At 41.1% G+C, this 25,730-nt stretch overlaps 1 protein-coding gene across 1 annotated transcript; it reads left to right on the top strand.

Annotated features, from left to right (window-relative positions):
- The first annotated feature begins 1,621 nt into the window (after positions 1–1,621).
- On the top strand, positions 1,622–21,503 carry kif11 (kinesin family member 11). Its single transcript, NM_001016116.3, is given in 23 exon segments — positions 1,622–1,788; positions 4,066–4,156; positions 5,389–5,521; positions 6,975–7,072; positions 7,155–7,233; positions 7,904–8,089; positions 8,251–8,375; positions 8,514–8,604; positions 9,088–9,330; positions 9,522–9,617; positions 10,734–10,822; positions 11,671–11,758; positions 12,655–12,843; positions 13,088–13,295; positions 13,626–13,798; positions 14,578–14,703; positions 15,383–15,541; positions 16,374–16,513; positions 17,538–17,817; positions 17,984–18,206; positions 19,198–19,355; positions 20,163–20,276; positions 21,091–21,503. Coding segments are annotated over 22 exon segments (3,204 nt in total). The 5' UTR covers positions 1,622–1,788; positions 4,066–4,079; the 3' UTR covers positions 21,220–21,503.
- The last annotated feature ends 4,227 nt before the right edge of the window (positions 21,504–25,730 follow it).

Below are 25,730 nucleotides of genomic sequence, written 5' to 3'. Positions count from 1 at the left end.
TGGTTGGTCATTTATATGACAAACCAATATCGATAATAAAACCTTTCTAAAAAATTCTTATTGGCTGGAGGGGGTAGTAACAATGAAGGCTGATTATAAAGCGGGCTAGGGAAGATGATCGTGGGTGGGCCATGGGCTCAAATTAGAGGTATTTACATTGAATTACTTAAATATATGTATATGTGCAGCCACTAAATTATCCGTTTAGTGCTTTCTGCATTACAACTGCTGAAAATCTTGAATGTGCATTTGTTAGTCACATCGTTCAGGAAGAAGTCATTGTTGAGCCCTTCAGCTGAACATCGGTTGATGGTAGGAAGAGCAGGCAAGTTCAATATTACACTAGATATGTTCCTGCCTGCACACACATTGCAGCAGCACCTGTAGCAGATAACAACCCCACATTTCTGTGGGGCTCTCCTGAATCACTGACCTCAAAAGAGGCAGGACTTACTAGGAAGGGGGCATGTAAGGGAAGGGAGCTCCCGGTGCAGGCAGCCATGTTAGTTGGCGCGCATGCGCATAAAGAGCGGATCTCCCCCACTCGCTTACTATGCGCATGCACCTGACGCAAGAGCACTGGATGTCACTCACCCTCCTATGTCACACACTTGTGCATAATGGGCAAGTTGTGGTCTTTGCTCCATATGCTCACGCGTGTGCCCCAACATGGCTGCCCACACCGGGGGCTCCCTCCCAGTATAGGTAGCCCACTGCTGCCAGGGGCAATTTTTAAATAAACAAAACAAAAACTATTGTTTCCCATATCTGGGGTCTGGGCTCTATTAGCCCGCACCTCTGGTGGGGGGAAACAATACAGGGGTGATAAAATAGGTAAATTCCACTGCCCCCATTTATTATTGATTTTAACTATTTATATGAACTGCTTATTAGAGAGTAACGTCAGTTGTTTATAGTGGCATCTTCTATATGAACTTTTCAGCAGGGGAATGACTGGATATTGGTCCTCACTACATCATTGGGCCCCTACGCTTACGCAATTTAACTTATGCAAAAACTTATGTTACTTTCAAAGAAACTTACGTGTAATCTCCAGTGACCCCCCCAATTAAAATACTGACTTATTATGTAAGTTATGCAAAAAATAACGTTATCCCATATCAAGCAATGACAGCGCAGAGCAGGGCCAGGTAGGTGGGAAGGGGGCAAACTCCACTGACCCCCAATGTACTGAAAGAATTCTAAGCACATTAATGGAACCCTCTACACAAACTGTTTATTATAGAATAACATCAGCCGTTTATATTACACACACAAGGGGCGTGGGCAAAATGTTGGTACTGAGCGCTTTTGCGGCCCCAAAGTTTCTGAAAGCAGCCTTCATGATATCCATATGGTCTCAAAGTACAAGCCGCACAAGCCCAAGAAGTCCTAAGACTACAGTTTAGTTACAGGAACACTTGCCCCACAGTAAAAGAGCTACTATGGTATGTAAGGGCGGGGTAACATTGAGCCTGACAGAGCCAAAGGCTCGCATGAAAATAGGAAGCATCTTCTTCCCCTGGGCTTTCCCCCCGCCCCCTTTTGCGCTATTCGGGTTCGAAGCGGTCACGTGGGCGCGGATAAGCCAATCCCTGCAAAGGTGGATTTTGCGGGGAGGTGATTGGCTGTTGCTGTCGGAAGCGCGATTTTCAAATGTGTCAGCTGCGAGCTTTCGCTGTGGTTCCGGAGGGGCTTTAACGCTTTGCTGTAGGAAGAGTGGTCTCCGCACACGGGTTACATTCGCTAGCTCTGCTCCGGGAGGGGAATCGTGACTGCCGACTGGAGGTATGTCGCAGCTTGTGGGCTGGGGTTGATGGGTGTCCGCTACTGGCTTTAAAACCTTCCAATAAGCCTCTATCGCCCGACATAGCCCTATATGCAGCCATTTTGTATCAGATCTGGGGAAAGGAATCTCACTTAGATGAATGGTAATCGTTGGAGGTCACAGCGCTTTAATAGGGTCATCTTGGGGTTTACAGCATCGGTCTGGCATACTACAACTCCCACAATCCCCGGTTAGACTGGTACCGTCTTCGGCACTCAGGCTTGTGGGTGTTACTGGGAGCCTATGGTTTATGCTTATCCTGTATTTTTTTTATTTTGCTGGCATTCTATTATACACAATATTTAGTGAATTATAAAAATTAAATTAATTGAATTTTATGTATAGTGATGTTTCAGCACCCTGGTATGCTGTGAGGGACAGACTGTGCTGATAGGACAGATTCCAACATTCCAATCTATGCTTTGGCCCCCCTTAAACATAACATTGGGTTTGTGGATCTCTGTTAGTTACTTAAATTTACTAGCATTTTGGGGCTGATTCTATTTAAGTTGTACCCTGTGTAAAGCTCAACACAAACTGCACAGCGCTTGTTACTCCTCATCTGCAAGAACAGGGGCAAAGGATAAACATGGGTGGTTTTGGGGGCACAGATTCCTACAAATCTGAATTATCATTTAGCTTCAATGAGTTGTATTCAGAGACTGAAGCACTTTGGAGCTGAATTGTGTTCAGTGAATTTGGGCAAAAAAACCCATAACTGCTAGTATGTTGATTAGTTTCCTCCTGTACCCATGGAATGCTGCTGGTGTGAAAATATGTGTTTCCAGCTTAAACTGGTGCTTCTGCTTTTTTTTAAACTTGAAGGAGTAATTATTTTAAACATTTTTTTTTTTTTTTTAGCTTTTTTCAATTCTGGCTCTTTCTATCTAGCCTGCAGATGAAACTGCAGTATGTCAAGGTCACTGACCCTGGCAACCTAACAGAATATGGCTGGGGTCCCCAAATATTTTTTACTTTTGAGCAACTTTTAAATATTAAAAAAAAAAATTAAGGAGCAACATACAGTAAGCATGAATAAAGTTCATAGGGGTGACCAGCAAGGGCTGTGAATGGTTATTTGTAGCCCAGTGTAAACTAGCTGACTACAGGAGGACCTGTTTGGCATTCTTTATGTCTCCAAGTCAAGAATTCAAAAATGGGCACCTACTTTGAGGAGCAACATCAAAGGGGTTAGTGAGCGACAAGATACTGGCTGGGGATCACTGGAATCTGGGCATTTGAGAGGTTTAGGGCAGGGGCACACATAGAGATTAGATTGCAACAAATCTCCGTTGTCGCTGGCGACCAATCTCCCGCAATGCCATCCCACCGGGGAGAATGTAAATTGCCAGTGGGATGGTATATGCGGTGCCGCGATTTGCGCCTTGAGAGGAAACAACGAAGACTTGTCGCGCGGCGGCTAATCTCCTCATGATTTACTGCTTTTAAAGGAAAAACAAATGCGACTAGAAATGTTGTGGTTTTTTTTTTTTTTTTTTTGGACCAGTCCCGCAGATCAGCAGCACTATAATGGTAGCCTACAGCCACCACCCAACTTGGATTTTAAGCCGTCTTCTGCAGGCCTGACTGGGTGCTCTGGACTGATTTTGAGAAGCTAAACATTAGAGTTTAGAGGTAACCATTATAACATTAGCATAAAGAGAGGTTACATCTTTCATTAAAACTGATAGCGTTGTTTTCAACCAAAATTGCCTATCCATAAAGTTCAAGGTCTCCAAATGACTCACAGCAAATCTGTATATGTACAGTATATTGTGAATCTGTCCCTAATCTCAGGCAACTGACAGAAGCACAGGGCATGTTCTGTAAATCAGCAGTTAGAAGATAAGCGGGGCTATGGGACATTCAGTGGAAAACTGTAGCAGTCGAAAGCCCCTGTTTTCCTCTCACTGGTCCTAATATGGAATGGCTAGTGCCCTGGTTGCCATGCAAGAAGCAGTGAGATGGGCCATGGCAAGTATCTTGGTGATGAGGTCCATCCGTCAGTGCTCTGTGCATCAGCCAGTTTGCTAGCCATTACATACTGATAGTGGTGACAGGCAGTTTGTCCTTTGCTGATTTCTATTGGATGGCAGATATTGACAAAACATCCCATGTGCCATGACCCTAAAGGGCTGTTGAGGTTTTGGGTTGGTATAGAAAATGTAGCCTAATTCTATTTTTAGCTTCTCCTTTAATGATTTTATCTCTCTATTATATTAACCTGTTTGTTTTAGATCACGCCGTGGTCATGTCTTCCCAGAATTCTTTTATGTCCAGCAAGAAGGACGACAAAGGGAAAAACATCCAGGTTGTGGTCAGATGCCGGTAGGTTCATTATCTTTTTAACTGAAAGATCAGTTCCCACCAAAAATATGCACCCTTAAACATTAAAGGCATGTGTATTGGCCATTAGACCAGTTAGAATCTCTGGTGTTTGCTTGACACTGGCAGCAATGGGAAGAGCTGCACATTTCTACGCAGCCTGCAATTGTTGCCATGCATTTTATCGGATTTTTAGGTAAAAGGTGTGAACTGAGAGGTAGTTGCAAACCTTTTGGAGTCAAGAGGGAAGTTTGGTTTCTGCTTTACAGGGGGACTCCACACAGACACAACTTAAGCTTTTTGAAAAGTTGCAATATACATCAATTAAAAAATATGCAGCCTTTTCATGATTTTTTAATGTAATAATATGGTTTGGAACAGTTCCCTAAGCCTTGCCCCCTCTCCTGCTGATCTGGCTGATTCCTTTTAGACCTGAAAAAAAATGCAGCAGTAGCTGACTGTCCTCAGCCTGCCTTCAGCCTGTATCCTCCATATCCCACAATTCCCTAGACGCGTGATGTCAATAATGAAAGTAACATCACAGTGTGTGATGCATTTTGGGTTATGTAGTTCCTCCATGCTATCTGTAAGCTGTGGAGACAATTTGTAACAGTAACAGTGTTTTAGTGCCTCCTCCCCTGCCAGGATTTCAAATGATGCAGAAACAGAAGAACTGTTTTGTAGCTGGATTTTAGCAAATAAAAGTTATTTATTCATACTTTTTGAAGGAACAGATTACAGTGATAGGGATATTAGGGGTTTCTGTGTTGTGTGGGGCTCTTTAACAAATTGTGGTTCTGGAATTGGAGTTCCCCTCATATTTCATTACAAATCTTCTGCACTTTAGCCAAGGATGTCCTACACATAAGGTCCATAGAAAGGTAACGATCCATGCCTTTTGGAACTGTCAAATGCTTTGTCTTATCCTGATCCTTAATAACCAGGACTGAAACCGAGATCAAATGGGTGAAACCTGTCTGTTGTGTAGGTGATTGCAAATCTGCAGCTATAAAGTGATTGTGATGAGGATTAACATCTGCAACCTTACTTTTCACTGTGCCTATGCAGTTAGATTGCCTATAAATAATGTATTGCTGTAGTAAAAGGTTCAGTTGAAGAAATCTGCACTGTCATGAAGTAAAGTAATGCTGCAGCCTGTCAAAGCCCAAGGTGACTAAATGAATCCTAGGCACTCAGAGGAATGCTCCCTTAACTCAACTCCTTTCTGCCGTCAGTCCCTTCAATCAGTTGGAACGCAAGGCAAGCTCTCACTCTGTGTTGGAATGTGATGCTCCAAGGAAAGAAGTCTGTGTTCGAACTGGAGGAATAAATGACAAACTGGGGAAGAAGACCTATACTTTTGATATGGTAAGTGATTCCCATTGCTGTTGTTTACAGAACCTGGCTACCTTGTCACCTTGGAACTCTTTCAGCATATTTGCCGGGTCAGCCCCTGCTCTATAGCCTACTAGCTGAGCTACAAGTTGCATTATTGGGGAATGCAAAAGGCTGTAGATCATGAATAATCTGTGGCACTACAGATCCCTGACAGCTGTCATCTGTGTTGTTAGGCTGACATTATCTGGAGCTCCCTCAACAGTCTTGTTGCGGATCCCAGTACAGTACAGTGTTTCATCTATAAATCAACTTTTAGTATGATGTAGGCAGTGGCATTCTGAGACAATTTTCAATTGTTCTTTATTTTTTGTGGTTTTAGAGTTTACTAGTTAACTTTATTGTTTGGCAGTTCTCCGGTTTGGTATTTCAGCAGCTATCTGGTTCCTAGGATCTTATTTACCCTAGTAACTGGTGGGTGGTTGAAATGAGAGACTGGTATATGAACAAGCAAGGTACTGAATAGAAAGATAAGTAATAAAAAATAACCACACAGTTGTAACCTAGGAGAGCAATAGTTTTAAGTCTACTGGGGTCAGTAACCCCTATCTGAAAGGTAAAAAAGGAAGGCAAATAAATAAAAATAACAAAGACCAATTGGAAAGTTGCTAGGAACAGGACATTCTATAACATAATAAAAGTTAACTTAAAGGTGAACCACCCCTTAAAGGTGAAGGAAAGTCATTTTGGCATTTTACTACCAATAGAATAGCCACATTAGTGCAAGCTAGAACACTATTCTGTAGTAAGCTTTACCAATCCCTTTGTTTAAGATAGTGCTGCCATTTTAGCATGCTCAACATAGCTGGAAGCATAGATCACACATTCTGAAGGGAGGGGGGAGTAAATTTCTTCTGAATTCTTATGGGAAGGGAGAGTGGAGAGAGCTGTTCAGGCTCCACACCGGAAATGAAGGGTTTTTCTGAGAGAGGAAGTCAGATATCAAAGTACATGTATACACAAAAAGACAAGAAATCCTGTGTTTCTTTTGATAGAGGACTTTTGATAAAGCTCACTTAGTTTTTAACTTTACTTCTCCTTTAAGTGCAATTTTGCTGGTTTCTTAACCTTTGACACCTAGGGTGAAGACACACGGGGCAATTAGTCGACAACTTTTCGGAAAGTCGTGGCGACTAATCCGCGGGACAAAATAGTGTGCATGATTTGTTGCGGCGACGCAATTGACTACTATGGGTGGTAAGTCGCCACAATTAGCCGCTGCAACAGAGTTAATTAAAAATTGTGGCGACTAATCGCCCTGTGTGTCTTCGCCCTTAGGCTGTAATTCTCTAATAGCCTCTGTCTCTCACATTGAACTTGATTATGATTATTTGATTATGATTTCTGAGCAGTAAAGAGGTGAATTATATGTCAAGCTGTTTAACAAGGATTTGAGTTTAAAGATTTGTGCCTTTCTATTTTATAGGTGTTTGGCCCTGCAGCCAAGCAGATTGATGTGTATAGAAGTGTTGTTTGTCCCATCTTGGATGAAGTTATTATGGGATATAACTGTACAGTCTTTGCGTAAGTAAGCCTTTGCTCACCAGCCTATTACCATTTATAGCCATCCCCTATCAAACCCTTTATTAAACTGAGATGTCTTTAGGTATGGTCAGACTGGCACAGGAAAGACCTTTACTATGGAAGGGGAAAGATCAGCAGATGAAGAGTTTACTTGGGAGCAGGTATGTAAGAAACCTACAATAATATCTGTGATACAAAACATGTTCATAATATAAGAGACTGCAGTGGAGGATAAATGCCTGTGGTTATAGGCACTGTAAATATTGCTTGGGTGTCTTTCCGAAATGAGACCCAGGCACAAAGGCACTACTTTGTACTCGCTTACAGTTCAGGTATGGGATATGTTAACCGGAAACCTGTTATCCAGGAAGATTCAAAGGCATTTTTCTACAGGCTCCATTTTAATCAAATAATTTAGTATTAAAAGGGGATTTCCTTAATCTCTGTAATGATAAATTTATTTAATGTCTAAATGATTTTTTTTTTTTTCTAGTAACCTTTAAGTATGGAGATCCAAATTATGGACTCCCCACATCCAGAAAACCCCTGGTTAATAGATCCCATACTTGTACTTCTAATTCTATAAGCCCATATTGTACTCTATCACTTACTTTACAGTAAATTTTTTACAGGCTGCTATATTGCTGGGCAATGACAGTTCCCATGACCAACCTGTCCCCTGATGATCAAGGAGTTTTTAATACATAGTGAGCAGTACAGGGAAATTGTGAAAGCCCATTGTCATTTTGATCTCTCTATCTAATATACTGCAGATGTCATTAAGCGCAAATTAATTGGCCCAAATACTATGTGGTTTTATTTTATTGGCAGGACCCTCTGGCAGGGATTATTCCTCGAACGCTGCATCAAATATTTGAGAAGCTGTCTGAGAATGGCACAGAGTTTTCAGTGAAAGTCTCTCTTCTGGAAATCTACAATGAGGAACTATTTGATCTGCTGAGCCCTTCTCCCGACGTTGGGGAAAGGCTGCAAATGTTCGATGATCCTCGGAACAAAGTAAATACTCTCCTTCTATACCGGAATTGGCTACTAGTAGCAGCTCCTAGACGGGGGTTTATGCTAGCTTCAGGCAGTCAGTGTTTTTACCCACTGGTAGTGGATCCTTGCAGTTTTCTTTTAAGGAACGTTTCTTTTTTTTTTTTTTCCCCCATTGTCAGAGAGGAGTCATTATTAAAGGGCTGGAGGAGGTATCTGTGCATAACAAAGATGAGGTGTACCATATATTGGAGAGAGGCGCAGCTAGGAGAAAAACTGCTTCTACTCTGATGAATGCATACTCCAGGTCAGTAAAAAATATATAAATGTATTTATTGATTTGACTTAAATGGGACTAAAGCCACTTTATGGATTCTTCTAACTCCATTAAGGCGACGTAATTAAAACAATTACAGCTCCAAAATAACCTCTGTTTTTGTTACAGTCGATCGCATTCTGTGTTCTCCGTCACGATTCACATGAAAGAAACTACAGTTGATGGAGAAGAGCTTGTGAAGATCGGAAAGCTGAACTTGGTAAGGTTTATTGCATGTTTTGTCCTTTTTATCGAGGCTGGAAAGGGAGGTCCCTTGTTACTGGGACAGTTATGGGATTAAAGAGATTTGGCAGTCCTTTTTAAGCACAAATATATTGAGAAGTGTCCTTCATGCAAAACAGCAAGCATTCTATAATAATATAATAATATATATCTCTATCACAATTTATATCATTAAGCACCTTTTATAACTGATTACATCACCAAACCCAATTTATAAGGATGATATTGAAAATTCGTAGCTCTTGTATTTTATTGAGAATAACGTGTACTCTCTTTTGTAAAGCATAAAGATACTGCAGTGGAGTTTAATGGCCATATAAAGGCTATTAATATCCATTGCTTTTGTATGTTTTAAACTATTGCACTACTAATAAGGCCACAGATTTGTTTAATGAAATTTAGCTTAATGCGTGGGTTCATATGGATGTAGTGATGTCCCTTTTTTACTTTGTCCCCCCAGGTGGATCTGGCAGGAAGTGAAAATATCGGCCGTTCTGGAGCCGTGGACAAGAGAGCACGGGAAGCTGGAAATATCAACCAGTCTCTGCTGACCTTGGGCAGGGTAATCACTGCTCTTGTGGAGAGAGCTCCTCATATTCCGTACAGAGAATCCAAACTCACAAGGATCCTGCAGGATTCTCTCGGTGGGAGGACAAAAACATCCATCATTGCCACAGTGTCTCCTGCATCTATCAATCTAGAGGTTGGGTTTGTTTCACTACAGTTATGTAATATCTAGCAGTCCTTAAACAATTAATAGACATGGGCAGGAGGCAAACCTTAACCTTTACTCGTGCTTTATATATGACATTTTATTTTACTGAATATTCCCTTTGTAGTCTTCAAGTCCACAACCAACAGTTTATTTAAAATGTTCTTTTCCTATATTTACAGGAAACAGTAAGCACTTTGGAATATGCCAACAGAGCAAAGAATATCATGAATAAGCCTGAGGTTAACCAGAAACTTACAAAGAGGGCACTCATCAAGGTAAACTGTCTCTGCCTTTCTTTGAATTATCCATGTTACTCTCTGCAGTGTGTACTTGGCCACCTACAGTCCTATTGTAGCCACAGGGTGGCGGGAGGCCCCACTGTCTTCTAGCAAGCATCTGCAGATTCAAGTTAATTTCATTAAAAGGGATATAAAGTCCCCTGGAGCAAAAATTAAATAAAAGTAAAGTTTTTCGGAATGCTCTTCCAAGCACATTTGCAGTTTATCTTTTATTTTCAGCTGTTGTAATGGTATAAACCATTTTATACTGCTAATATCTGGCTACCAGCTTTGCCTAGAGCTGCAATGTTGCTGTATGCAGTTGGAGCCTTCAATAAAACGGAGCTCTATTTTTCTGTGTTGCCCTTTTACACCGTTCTTCCTCTCCCCAGTCCAGAACAAGTCCACAATATTTCTACTAAAAGTCCTGTCAATCTGACATGTTTGTGTACTTGCCTAAGGGAAACTCTATTCTCATGATGTAAGTTAGGATGTTGGATCCTTGACTGATCTGACAGGGCCTGATATTTAACTTGTGGACTGTTCTGAGCTGGAGAAAAGCAGGGGGAAAAATGCTGGAATATGCAGAGACTTTGCAGAGTCATTGGAGACTTTGCTTACATATTCAATTAACCTTGTGTCTCAACCCTTTCTCCTTGTAGATTGTAAGCTCTTTTGGGCAGGGCCCTCTTCACCTCTTGTATCGGTTATTGATTGCTTTATATGTCACTCTGTATGTCCAATGTATGTAACCCACTTATTGTACAGTGCTGCGGAATATGTTGGTGCTTTATAAATAAATGCTTATGTAATAATAATGTAACCCAGCAGCTGTGAGACATTGCTGCTGAGATGCATGCTAGATGTCCGCATTGACAAACTGTTAAAAAGGCTGGAGATAAAAAAACATAAGTGCAGTTTGAATTTAAATGTTGTCTTTATATCTTTAATAATTATAAATCATGTGATGTACATATTGATGTTAAGATATACAAACAAGATTGAAGCACTACACATTAAATATGATCAATTTATAACTAATAAATGACTTCTGAAATGCAGTGTATAACAATTAAACACTGGAGTTTAAATATCCGACCATGTTGATTGTAGGAGTACACCGAAGAGATTGAGCGACTCAAGAGGGACCTTGCTACAGCCAGAGAGAAGAATGGAGTTTATTTATCCAATGAGAACTATGAGTATGTTGGATTCTGTATGACAATGTAAAGTATTGAAAGGGGGCTTGGTGTTGGCTAACTCAAGTCACATTGTGCAGGTTGCACTTCTTATAAGTATCCATGCACACATCCTTCTAAAGGATACTCTAAAGGGTATTGTGTGACCCTGTACAATTCAACATTCATGCTGGTACCCATAGTAAATAGGTAGTAGTGATCCCTATAAGCTTTAAAAACACTCGTGTAGATAGGTCCCAACCCCTCAAAGCTATATTGGCAAGGAGGGAGTCCTGACCTAGATGATATGTTATGTCCAGGATGTGTTGGTCCGAATAAAAATGAGCCTAGTTTACTCTCTCCTGCTTGGCCAAATTGAATCAAGCCAAATCAGAGCTATACGCTTATGGGTTGTAGGTGGACACCTGTTTCCATGTATTTTGTTATTCTCTGTGTAAATCTATTGGTGTAAGATATTACTAGTCTTGATTTGCTCTGTATTATTGCTAACTTTCCTGTCATTATATGCTAACCCCTCTGTACCTATTGCTGCTTTTCTTTTGAACTGGAAACCCACCTCCCCTCCCTCAGTGGGCTTTAGGGAAACTGCTTATTCTTTGCCAAGCAAAAACTGACTTTAGTCAGAGGCTGCCCAGACCAAACTGAGGCTCTACAGAGTGTATTGCTGCCCAGGTCCTCTGGCATTTCTCCTTACTCCCATATTCCCTTATCTTCTGTTAAATGTCTCATTGTATGCACAAATTTCTAAATAGATTGCACAATCTTAGAAAAGTGAGTATAAAAAGGGGTATAATTGCATACTTCTTGTGTCAGACCCTCTCATTACATGATTTTGTTTTGTTTCACATTAGACAATTACAGGGAAAAGTTCTGTCCCAAGAAGAGATTATTACTGAGTATACTGAGAAAATTACTGCCATGGAGGAGGAGATCAAAAGAGTAAGTGTTTCAAAAGGATGTCACCTGGTCCAATAGTAAATTTAGGACTAGTAGTTCTAGTAGAAAGTGGCATGTTATAAATCCTGCAACTGCTATTTATGGTCGTGACCAGAAGACCTATTAAAATAAAACCTGCAATCAAAGGGGATGCAAACCCAAATACATAATTTGCGTACTAAAAGAAATTACAATTGTAAGCAACTTTCTGATAATGTCTAATTTTAACAAAGATTTAAGTTATTTTGTAATTGCTACTAAGAGCTGCATCTGTTTTATCCATTTCCATTCTTGACCCTGGTAGTCCTGGTAGTAATGTGGCCGAAGCCCGCTGATCCTGTGAATAAGCAGGCAAAGCTGACTTCTGCTACATTGTTTCAAGGGACAGAACCAGCGGTGCAGTGAGCGACAGATACTGCTTTACATAGCAATTAAATGTACAAATAAACTTTGAAGCAAACTACTGAACATATTGAAAGATTATATGTTATAATATTACGTAGAATAACTTATTTCATTAGTCAAAATCTGAGGTTTGTGTTTCATAAAGGCCATTTCAATTTATATCCATGGAACATGATAGAAATCTTGTCAAACATTATATAATGAACAATTTACCCACTATTGTAAAATATAAGGATATTATAAGTCACAGGAGTTCCATGATTATATAAAGGGATGATGCCGAAGGCCGAGTATTTTTATAGAGGTCATGGATCTCCATGGTGACTATTAATATGCTCATACAAAAAAAGCCTACATTAGTCTAACACACAAGTTTCACTTAACTCGTTAAGCACCAGTTATCCTTCTAAGCAGCACTTGATGTCATTTACAGCATATTCATGGCTCTTGTTTATTAAAAATATCAATTAATGCACAGTTTTTATCTTATGCAGATCAATGAGCTGTTTGCTGAGAACAAAAAGGAGCTGGAGGAGTGCACGACCATCCTTCAGTGTAAGGAGAAGGAGCTGGAGGAAACGCAGAAAAACCTGCATGAATCAAAGGAGCAGCTGGCTCAGGAAGCATTTGTGGTGACAGCCTTAGAGACCACAGAAAAGAAGCTACATGGCACTGCAAACAAGGTAGATTCTTCTCTCCTGATGAACCATCTCTATTTATACAGTGGCAACATGTTCTGCATCCCCTTACACAGACTATACCTGATTCAGTCCCTGCCCCAGTGGCGCTTGCAATTCAAAGGTTCTTATCACATTCAAAGATTATAATGGGCAATTTTATTAGGATCAATTAATGCTGAGGTTACGCCATCATCCTCTTCATACTTATCTCTAGTTAATCCTACCCTTTACCACCATGTTCCTGTAGTTATTGACCACCGTAAGGGAGACGTCAAAGGATGTGTCGGGGCTCCATGCGAAGCTGGACCGAAAAAGGGCTGTGGACCAGCACAACACTCAGGTTCACGAAAACTTTGCCGAACAAATGGATAAACGGTTCAGTGTGATTGAGCGATCTGTGGATGAGTACAGCGTGAAGCAGCAAGGGATGCTGGATTTCTATACTAACTCCATCGGTAAGTGATGAATGGAACAGGCCAAAGTAACAACCTTCAGGGCCAGTAATGCCAAACCTAAAGGTAGTTTTATCAGTGTCTTGCTTTTTTGGAAATAAACAGACATCATTAATGTTATGTGTAAATGCATTTGGGGATGCTAATTCGCTGCCCACTGACATAGTACCTTGTAGAAAAACTTAAGCCACTCTTGTATAGCTTCTGTAATGTGGCGGTTACAAAGGAAGTGAGGTATTTGATATAAAACTAATTTAAAGCAGTTTAATTTCATTTTTTTCATTACTAGAAGAATTTAATATAGGATTATTCTCCTCCCTTTCTATTCAACAGACAACCTTCTTGGTGCCAGTTCTGCTGCACTGAGCGTAACAGCCACTGCCGTTGCCAAGTCATTCACCTCTGTACAGGAAACAGTGTCGGAGAAAGTGTCGCACAGCGTTGATGAGATACTGAAGCAGGAAACATTGTCTTCTCAAGCTAAAGATGATCTACAGAAGCTTATGGTAAGTACTCGCTTCTTTTATCCCCTACCTCGGATAGTGTAACATGCCTGCCCAGTTGGGCAATGGGGATGCTTTGATACTTGAATACAGCATGTGGCAGTGTTAATTTTTCTTTTTTGAGCAAGACAAGGCACTAGCCTTGGCAACAAGGATAATAGTTTGACTCTCTAGTGTTGCTCAACACATTGTCATCCCTGAGTGTATTGCCTTTTACTTCTTCTTTAAAAAGAACTAACTAAGAACTAAGGGAAGCTATACCCCCAAACAATGTAGGTCTCAATAAAAATACATTGTATCCCTTATCCGGAAAGCTCCGAATTACAGAAAGCCCGTCTCCAATAGACTCCATTTTAATCAAATAATTCATAATTTTACAACTGATTTCCTTTTTTCTCTGTAATAATAAAACAGTACCTGTAATTGATCCCAACTAAGATATAATTACCCCTTATTGGGGGCAGAACAGCCCTATTGGGTTTATTTAATGGTTAAATGATTCCCTTTTCTCTGTAATAATAAAACAGTACCTGTACTTGATCCCAACTAAGATATATAATTACCCCTTATTGGGGGCAGAACAGCCCTATTGGGTTTATTTAATGGTTAAATGATTCCCTTTTCTCTGTAATAATAAAACAGTACCTGTACTTGATCCCAACTAAGATATAATTACCCCTTATTGGGGGCAGAACAGCCCTATTGGGTTTATTTAATGGTTAAATGATTCCCTTTTCTTTGTAATAATAAAACAGTACCTTGTAACTCCCCCCCCCCCCCAGGCCGCGCATCGCACAGGGCTGGAGCAGGCACTAAGGACCGATTTGCTTCCGGTTGTGACGGCTGTTTTGAACCTGAATTCTCATTTGAGTCATTGCTTGCAGAACTTCCAAGCTGTGGCTGACAAGGTAACTATCTCATCTCTTTGGAATGCAAATGGGTGCATCTCTGGTACCTGTATGGACACATTCTCCTGCGTGTCTTTTTGTGGGGACTGAGTAGAACAGGCACGAGTGGCTTTATAAAAGATACCATTATAAATCTTAATCTCTCTGTCAGACTGATACTATAATAACTGGGGAATAGTGGTCATTTTAAGACCTGTTTATAAGGATAAGCCTTTTATTTTAAAATCCCCTAAAATTACTCTATACAGCTGCCAGAAAAACACAACTTTCTCGCTGCAAATTTATTTTGTTTCTCTATTAAAAGCAGCTTTACTGAAGTTTGAAGCTCCGCCCCATTTTGCTTTACGTGCTCCTTCAATTATGAAGACATTAAAAGAAGCATGCTTACTGCATCCTGCTCCAATTAAAATCAGTCAGGCATTCGCAGCAGGAACCTCTTTGAGTTCATCAGAGGAGGTGTGCTCAGAAAGCTAAAGGGGGCGGGGCTTCACCCTAGACAAGTGAGTCTGGAGAAGAGCTGTAGCTGAACTGCAATAGAGAAATGAAATAAATCTGGATGCCGGGAGAAAGGTATGTGATTCTGGGGGCTGTACAGTGTAATTTTAATGGTTTAGTAAAAGGCTTGCTTGTTCTTTAAATTGTAGCTGAATCTTTGAGGTTTTTTTTTCCTCCCTTTTAGATTGATTCTCATAAAGAAGAAATGAATTCATTTTTCACCGAACATTCTAGATCGCTACACAGACTCCGACTGGATTCAGGTTCTGCCTTATCCAGTATTCAGTCAGAATATGAAAGCCTAAAAGTGGAGATTGAGACGGCTCAGTCCATGCATTCAGAGGTAAACTGCTACGTACAGACCCTATGCTCTTCCATTATAGTATGCATTGCTCTCCACTATTGGTATGCATTGCTCTCCATTTTCTGCTTGGAGCAAACCCTTTTAAAAAATAAATAAAAATCCAATGTAAAGGCATTTTTATAGTTATGTAAAAGCACTCACTCTGTCTGCTATGTTGATTATTGATTCCTCCCAATAGCTCTTTACTCAGGGACGAAGTGCATTCATCTGCCCTCCGGCCTAGGGCCATGTTTGTGTACCTGAGCATTTCCTACTGATGCACTAGTCGTATATATTGTATGCACATCATCATTGACTCCATGCATCTCGCCTCACACCGATCCTTTGCATAGATGGTGCTAGTGTGAACAGTCATTGATTAACATTATGACTTCATATACATTTATATATATAGAAAAAGGAGAAAGAGCTGCCATATTGTCATGGTCAGACTAACCAGATAACCCTCCCACACAAACTATAGTGATCAGTGTCTGTACTCTGGACAGTGCTTTGCCACGGTTTTTTTTTTTCATCAAAAATGTGCAATAAAATATCCCCTTAAAGGGTTGCAGTATCCACTGTTCTTCTTGCCACAACCTTTATCTACCACTGATGCCCCTCCATTGTGTTTTAAGGCACTTACTAGAAGCCAATATGATTAATTTATTGTTTGTACATAATGCCCCTAATGACAATCACTATGTGTGCATGCAAAGGAGCTGCTATCTGGTTTGTCTTAGCAGAGCTGTTCTCCATAGGTCATGTTTTTAATACATGGCCTGCATAAGAGGATATTTCATTGTACAAATGTATTTCTACCTATTTGCAGGGGGTAAATAATCTCATTGGTTCTCTACAAAACCAGCTGAACTTGCTTGCCATGGAGACTCAGCAGAATTTTTCTGGATTTCTGGCTAAAGGAGGGAAGCTGCAGAAGTCTGTAGGCTGTCTGCAACAGGATTTGGATTCGTAAGTTTGGGATTTTACTAATGTAAAAACTGAGAGAATTGTTATTGGTGGGGAAATGGGGGCAAAATGAACAAAAAATGGGAGTTTACTATTTTTGTAACTATTTTGCCCTTATTTGATTCTAATGTAAGGTTAACTGCAAAGTATGTGCAAATGTTGGTTGCCTGTTTCTTTGCATTACACACTCCCAACCGCCCATCGCCAGTTGTTCTGTTCTCCTCCAATGAGTAACTGTATTCCAACAGGAGGCTAAAGCCGAGTTCAACAGAATTCATGGCTTTTGTTCTCACTGGTGCCCATTTACTAACACTGGGCAGATTTGCACCTAGGTTGTAACAGAAAGTTGTGGGTCTATTAAGGCCCCTCTGGCTCTATCCTGTTGGCTCTATATAAGCAGCCACAAACTATAGGTTGTTGCTTCTGAAAAGGAAACAATATTCTGACAGTTTCTATTGTCATTTAAAACTTTTGTTTGCGAAAATAGTCATAAAGGAATGGTTCAGTGTAAAAATGAAACTGGGTAAAATATAGTCTGTGCAAAATAGAACATATTTGTAATATAGTTATGAAAAAATTTAATCTATAAAGGCTGGAGTGAGCAGATGTCCAACATAATAGCCAGATTTCTACTTCCTGCTTTCAGCTCTCTAACCTCTTAGTCAGTGACTTTAGGGGGGCCACATGGGACATAACTGTTCAGCCAGTTTGTGAGCACGCAGGTCAGATTCAGATGTCAACCAACTGAACAGTTATGTCCCATAATGCCCCCCCCTCAAGTCACTGACTGCTAACAGCTTAGAGAGCTGTAAAGGAGGAAGTAGTGTTATGGCCATTATGTTAGACATCTGCTCACTCCAACCTTTGTAGATTACATTTTTGCAAAGAAATGCAACATTGAAAAAGAAAACCATTTTTTATTTTGTGCAGTCTATCTATTTTGTCCATTTTCATTTTTACACCAAACTGCTCCTTTAAAGGGGAACAGCCTGGAGTTTGGTACAGTGTTTCTCTTTATCTTCATCAGGATATCTTCAGATGCCATAGAACACACCTCTTCCCATCATGACAAGTTTGCCGGGCAGTCTCAGGACATAGCTGTGGAGATCAGACAGCTGGCAGCTTCTAATATGGGCACCTTGGAGGAGTCCAGCAAACAGTGCGAGAAGCTCACCGGCAGTATCAATGCCATCTCTCGGGAATCCCAGCACTGGTGTGAAAGTGCCAGCCAGCAGATTGACTCTCTGTTAGAGGAGCAAGTGTGTTACCTGCGTACCAGCAAAAAACATCTCCAGAGCTTACAGAAGGTGAGTGGGAGTGATTACTGCGCAGAACATGAATCCTGGCACTAAATTACAGAATGCTTGCCCAGCAACACATTCCAGAATGGGAACCCAACTCTGTATTGTATAGAGCAGGGCATGCTGTGCAATGGGTAATGTAAGTCCTTTCTTTGTGTCTTACTGCACGCAGGACGTAGAAGTCGGCTGTGGAGCGTCGGTGGTAGAAATAACCGAGCATGTGAATGCGCAGCGCCAGGCTGAGGAGAAGGCATTAACCAGCTTGGTGGAACAAGTCAGGGATGACAAGGAGATGCTTGGAGAACAGCGCTTGGAACTCCATGAACAAGTACAGAGCGGCCAAAACAAAGTAAATAGCTACCTCAACGAGGAACTCAGGAATGATGTGCCAACAGGTGAGGAACCATACAGCAAGCAATCATCTTAAGGAAGCGGTTGGGTTAAAGGACAAGGGAAGCCCTATTCGCTGGAGAGTGCCCATATGTTGGGCGCCCCTTTATTGGAGCTTCCCATAGATCTTCTACGGTCCCTGTCTTTTTTCAAATGAGGGGCGGGCGTGTCTTAAAGGACTTGTAAACCCCACACACAAAAATGTAATCAGTGAACAGCCTCTTTAAAATCTTTCAATACCTGCCACACTGGTTGTCCAGAGGTTAATAGTAAGGCTGCAACACCCCCTTAATCACTTAGAATTCCTTCTCCTGTAACCCGCTCACCCCCCCCTTGGGAATTTGCTTTGGCTGTTGGCTTGTGGGCATGCTCAGGTTACTTAACACGCCCCCCAGTCTAGCAGCCAATGAAGAGATGGCATTGCTGGTTCCCATAGAAACTCAGCTCTAGCTGCCTGCTTCAATTTTTTTTCTCCTAACCAACTCTCCTGAGCTCAGCTCAAACAAAGCAGAACTTTAATAAAAGACAGTTGTGCCTGTGTGAGCATGTATTCTTGATGAAATGTAGGCTGAATAAGGGTCTGTGTGTGTGTATGCTGTTTGCAGATTTAAATGTATCTGATTATGTATCAGAAGAAAAATGGCTACCGGGTGAAAGCTGCTATTTGCTTCAGGAAAATGTGATGGTGCTGGCAAACGGGGGGGATATATGCAGGACAAATGGTGCCGTTTGTGTGGGGGAAACATGCCCAACTGATATACATTGTAGGCAAATGTAGACTTTACATGTCCTTTAACTGTCTGTGCTGTGAAGCACAGTAGGAGAGCCAATTAATCAGGTGCACCCAACTGCTGATTGGTTTCTATCCTACAGTGCAGTGTGCTGCTGGCTCCCCTATACAACCGGGGAAAGGGGTCAGCTGGAAGGGGAACAGATAGTTGGGACTTTACAACATGCAGAATGAGGGGTTTAAGGCTTCTGTACTTGGATTTTTAGGTACAACACCCCAGAGAAGGGATTACGTGTATCCATCGTTGCTCGTAAGAACAAAGCCCAGGGATGTGCTGCTGGAGCAATTTAGGCAACAGCAACAAGAATATCTGGAATCCATATCCAGCGTCATCTCGGAGGCTGTGGAACCCCCTGTCGAGCAGGTAATTGCACCTAAACATTTTAAAACTTGAATGGCTTACTCTGTGTAGCAGGAATGGAACCGGAATGGAAAGCTATGGAAGGATAGCCTTCCCATCCCCCAGTCCTCATGTTGGCCATACCTTGTTTGCTCAGGCAATTGGCAGGGCCTACTATAGATGGGCAGTGGATGCTGTCATTATTTCCTTGACAGAGCAGTGTGCTGGCATAGTGGGTTCCAGCTGGTGCCTCATACGGCTGAGGGTCAGCACCGCATCCAGTTTGTATGTTCTACCTGTGCATGTGTGGGTTTCACCTGGTGCTTCTCTTTGCTCCCATCTAAACACACAGGGAGATTAATTGGCTTCTCATTAAAGAGATACTGACACCGAAAATTAAACCTTGTTTTACATCTATTATAACACTGTCTTTGCACAAGCTTTATAGTTGTGCTGTAAACGTATTTGCCAGATGCTTTTAAATTATCTATCTGATCCCCCATGTTTCTTTAAAAGGGGGCTGCCATATTTGTGCTCCAGTATCTTAGTGTTAGAAAATCTGACTGACAGGTTGAGAAGGGACAGTCAGGTTGGCAACAGTCAGGTTTAGTAACTTCAAGTAGTAGTTACTCACTAAAGCAGCACTATTAATGAAAAATGATCAACATGACCAATAGGTACATTAATATTTTGTAATTTATTCTTATTGATGTTGGCTGTGCCCTGGTCCCCTGTTACTTCTGTGCATCAAGCAGATAAATATATAAAACAGGGTTAATTTTCCCCTTGCCTCTAACTAATGGCTAAATCTGAGTGTCTGTGTTTCCCCAGGACTCGCTAGAAGACGAGCCACCGGTTGCAGTCAATGACAGCGTCATGAGTGAGAAATCCTGCATAGATCTCAGTATGGTCTGTCAGGAGAATGGAGGCGTTCCATTCTTCCAGGTAATAACTTAATACTCCCCAAAGCTTGATAGTAATGTAACATTTTGTATTTTCACTTGTATTATCAGCTCCTCAAACTGTGTATCATCCATGAACACACATGGGAAATCACTTGATGTGTAACTGTATAATGGGGTTCAGGTCTGGACTGGAATTGAGGGTATGGTTTGGTAAAGGGTTTCGTGGTGGTCCTGAACGATGTTGGTGGGTGGTCTGGTTTGTATGACACCATCACAGGTAGAGTTAACCCTGCACTTACCTTTCTCCCTGCCTGCTCTCCTTAAGCCAGGCACAGAGTGCTATTGTGGACACCTCAGTGTGTCACTGAGCTGTACCCCCCTTACTTTATTTTTTGCAGCAGCACCTCTGGCCAGAACCCACACATTGCCAGTCCGGGCCTGGGAGGGTTCTGCTGCATGTGGGAGATGCATTTTATTCCAAATGGATTGTGCTTCAGGTTGTACTATACTTGCAGGACCAGCTTTTTGCCATTTGGTGGCAGCAGCGCAGCAGAATTATTTATGAATGAAACACCTTCCAGAAATAACTGGCCCCTCCCTTTAACCTTTTCCCTGCCAGTAAATTAGATTCTCCTTTGTTGGCAAGGAAAGTGACCGCCTGCTGCGCATACAGAATCTACATTAGCCTAGCAATAAGCTATTCCCATGGACCTTTTAACCAGGCGAAACGCTGGCAGCAAGAAGGGGTCAATCAGCAGGTAGAACTTAACAATGAAGCTGTTAGGGGGAAAAAAAAAAGTTCTATTTCTCCTCTTATAAAATTTGAGTGTTTTAAATATATCTTCTCCCCCCAGCAAAAGAAAGCACTTCGAAAGGAAAAGGAAAACAGAGCAAATACAACACTTTTGGAGAGATCTAAAATCATGGACGAGGCAGAACAGTCCCTTCCCAAGTCGAAACTCCCACTGCGGATGCAGAACTGAAGCACTTGCTCGGCCTCTCTGTTTAACCCTATGAGTGACTGTGCGGCTCTGTATTTCTGTGCAGAATTTTTATACATTTTAATTGTCGTGTGTATCCATGCCGGGCCGGGTGTTGTGTATGCAGAACTTTTACATATCTGGGATATATATGTGTGTTTGTCTATTGTCCTTTGTATGTTAAACATTAAAAATACTTTCTAAAGTTGAAGCTTCAGCAGCTTTCAAGTTAGATTTATGGAGAAGTGTATTTGTTAATTTTATTGATAAATAAATATTTCCTTTAATCTGTTGTGTTTTTATTATTTTATGCATTCAAAACACAGTACGGCATTGGCAAATCTGAGTTTATTGTGTATATATCATGAGGGAGCCCTCCTGCTTGCCACAGTAAAGGGGAGCTTGCTGCTGGGATAAACAAGTCTCCCAAATGTGCCAGAAATGATACCACAATGGAGAGTGGGGTCTGCCTGTCACTGCTCTGTGAGCCTCAACCAGGGAACTGGTCTTTATGTAACCTTAGGAGCAGAGATGGGTGTTTCCTTAGTCCTATGGAAAACAGCAGAGGTCAAGCATGCTGTGTGCCATTACCCTAAAACACTAATTTAACCAGAATTGCTAACCTCATGCTTTGCCATGGCTTAAAGGAAAACTATACCCCCACAAACAATGTAGGTTTTTATAAAAAAAATATATATATTTATTGCATACACAAGTTTATATGTAAAACCCTGCTTCATCCATTTTCTTAAAAACATACTTTTTTTAAGAATTAAAGGCCACCCCCTGGGATCATAGGATTCACAGTGCACACAAACAAGCCAAGGCACACATACATGCTAGGCCCCATCAGCCAATTAATGGGTAGAGTTCTGTCTTTTACTCCCACACTACTTCCTGTTACAGTTAGAGCTGCATTATTTCCTGTCAGCTGATCTCTGAGGGAGCACACAGCCCATCACTAAATGGCGGCTCAAGGGAAAAGATGTAAAAGGGCAATATTTACTGATTACATATATATATATATATATATATATGTAATGTATGTAAATATATCTCAAACTCAACCGTAGAAAGCACTCGCAGCTATAGCATCAATCAAGTCAGTGGTTTATTTCAGCATACCATCTACGCGTTTCGATCACCACAGGATCGTCATTGCATCAATTATCACATTCGCTCCATAGAAGGCGCTCACGGCATAAAGGCTGTGAAGAGATTCTTTATTGGTTCTCCAAATCGGATTTGCCGTGAGTGCCTTCTATGGGGCGAATATATATATATATATATATATATATATATATATATATATATATATATATACAGTGGAGGAAATAATTATTTGACCCCTCACTGATTTTGTAAGTTTGTCCAATGACAAAGAAATGAAAAGTCTCAGAACAGTATCATTTCAATGGTAGGTTTATTTTAACAGTGGCAGATAGCACATCAAAAGGAAAATCGAAAAAATAACTTTAAATAAAAGATAGCAACTGATTTGCATTTCATTGAGTGAAATAAGTTTTTGAACCCTCTAACAAAAAAAGACTTAATACTTAGTGGAAAAACCCTTGTTTGCAAGCACAGAGGTCAAACGTTTCTTGTAATTGATGAGCAAGTTTGCGCACATTTTAGGAGGAATGTTGGTCCACTCCTCTTTGCAGATCATCTCTAAATCCCTAAGGTTTCGAGGCTGTCTCTGTGCAACTCTGAGCTTGAGCTCCCTCCATAGGTTTTCTATTGGATTAAGGTCCGGGGACCGACTAGGCCACTCCATGACCTTAATGTGCTTCTTCTTGAGCCACTCCTTTGTTGCCTTTGCTGTATGTTTTGGGTCATTGTCGTGCTGGAACACCCATCCACGACCCATTTTCAGTTTCCTGGCAGAGGGAAGGAGGTTGTCGTTCAGGATTTCACAATACATGGCTCCGTCCATTTTCCCGTTAATGCGAATAAGTTGTCCTGTGCCCTTAGCAGAAAAACACCCCCAAAGCAAAATGTTTCCACCCCCATGTTTGACGGTGGGGACGGTGTTTTTGGGGTCATAGGCAGCATTTTTCTTCCTCCAAACACAGCGAGTTGAGTTAATGCCAAAGAGCTCTATTTTGGTCTCATCAGACCACAGCACCTTCTCCCAGTCACTCACAGAATCATTCAGGTGTTCATTGGCAAACTTCAGACGGGCCTGCACATGTGCCTTCTTGAGCAGGGGGACCTTGCGAGCCCTGCAGGATTTTAATCCATTGCGGTGTAATGTGTTTCCAATGGTTTTCTTGGTGACTGTGGTCCCTGCTAATTTGAGGTCATTAACTAACTCCTCCCGTGTAGTTCTAGGATGCTTTTTCACCTTTCTCAGAATCATTGACACCCCACGAGGTGAGATCTTGCGTGGAGCCCCAGAGCGAGGTCGATTGATGGTCATTTTGTGCTCCTTCCATTTTCGAACAATCGCACCAACAGTTGTCACCTTCTCTCCCAGCTTCTTGCTAATGGTTTTGTAGCCCATTCCAGCCTTGTGCAGGTCTACAATTTTGTCTCTGACATCCTTGGACGGCTCTTTGGTCTTTCCCATGTTGGAGAGTTTGGAGTCTGCTTGATTGATTGATTCTGTGGACAGGTGTCTTTTATACAGGTGACTAGTTAAGACAGGTGTCCTTAATGAGGTTGACTAATTGAGTAGAAGTGTCTAACCACTCTGTGGGAGCCAGAACTCTTAATGGTTGGTAGGGGTTCAAAAACTTATTTCACTCAATGAAATGCAAATCAGTTGCTATCTTTTATTTAAAGTTATTTTTTCGATTTTCCTTTTGATGTGCTATCTGCCACTGTTAAAATAAACCTACCATTGAAATGATACTGTTCTGAGACTTTTCATTTCTTTGTCATTGGACAAACTTACAAAATCAGTGAGGGGTCAAATAATTATTTCCTCCACTGTATATATAATTTCTAGTTTAAATATAAACTATCTGTTGGTGAAGTATTCATAATGGGGGGTATAGATTTCCTTTAACTGTTCAGAATGAAAAATTAGCAATAAAATAGGAATAGAAATCATATCAAAAACCTGTCAGCCTCTCTAGGTTTCTGTTGCATAGTGACCCTAAAACTTTGATATTTGTAGGTCAGAAAAAGGTAGAGGCTAATGATTTTAATGTTAAAACCATAAGCTATAAACATACAAGCTGAAAAGTATGGACATACTAAACATTTATAGTGAACACCTTCAAATTGATGCTTATGAGTACAGGCCCATCATGTTCCCTCTTTATCCTGCTACTGGCAGCCCTTCCTATATAGGGCAAAGCATTATCTGATTGGTTTTCCTGGGACTGTCTGAAGAAACCTCAATAAGCCAAGTCTATATAGCTGAACAGCACCCACCCACCTGCAGGCTGAAAAGTAGATGAAAAGCAATTATTTTTAGGGAGGTTATTTAAAAAAGAAGATAGTAAAGTGAAGGGGGGAAATGTCCAGCTGAGGTATTTTCGTGCCAGTAGGTGTCACTGTTGCTACTAAAAATGTTTCTAAATTAAACTGCAAATGTATAGCTTTTATTTTTTTAGAAAGTTATTTGCAGAACCAAAAGTAAAAATAAGAGATGAAACCAGCTGCATATTTCTGTGCTGGGTTTGCATTTATGTTTTGCTAAAATACTCAAATATAAACTCAAAAACAAAACTAATTTGTGCCCGTCTATATTTTAGCCACTTCAATACCCCCAGTCTATTCCTTGTTGCCCCTTGCCCCCCATTGTTCTGTCTCCCTCTCATATTTCCCCCACGTCTTCCCATGTCTCCCTCAATTTATAAGCAGTGCCCTATATTTCTGTAGTCTGTCTTTCCCCCTACTGGGTAGTCTCAAAGTAACAGGCGCACCCATGGGGTCTCAAGCCTGACAAGTTTGTGTGGTGCCTGCTGCGTATCCTGCAGGGGCAGAAACTTTACTTTAAGGTCATAGGGGCATGGCATTTGCGCTGAGCCCCTAGATTCATGGGGTCCCTTGGGGGCACAAAGTTCAAATGACAGTTAATTTGCTGTATATCTAAGGGGCATCCATAAAAACAAGTTTCTGCAAATAGCAGAAGAACCAGTTTCTATTTGCCAGAAAACTGATATTTAGGCAATGCATTTATGCCTGTGGCTTTAGGTTAGATTTTAGCCAGGGTACTATCTGTAAGGAGTTTATATGTTCTACCTATGTATGTTTTGGTTTCTTCTGCGTACTCTGGTCCCTTCCCACATTCAAAGGTATGTTAGTTGGCTAATGATAAAACTCATGATTGTGAATGTGATGGGGGTAGATTGTAAGCTGCACTGCTGGCAGGGAGTGATGTGAATGATGTAACAATCACTGCAGAATAAGTTGGTGCTATATAAATAAAATGGAAATAAAAATTGGGCAGAAGTCCATGTTTTAGCAGAACAGGTCCCAAACAAAGCCAAAGTAACACTGGACTGGATAAAGAAAAATTAGGGTAATGTCCTACAATGGCTTAGACCCAAGTTTGTTTT

Source organism: Xenopus tropicalis, chromosome 7 (genome assembly GCF_000004195.4).
Source record: "Xenopus tropicalis strain Nigerian chromosome 7, UCB_Xtro_10.0, whole genome shotgun sequence".
NCBI classification, from domain to species: Eukaryota; Metazoa; Chordata; class Amphibia; order Anura; family Pipidae; genus Xenopus; species Xenopus tropicalis.
Note: the sequence above shows the minus strand (reverse complement) of the source record. Positions and strands in the feature narration are given on the sequence as shown.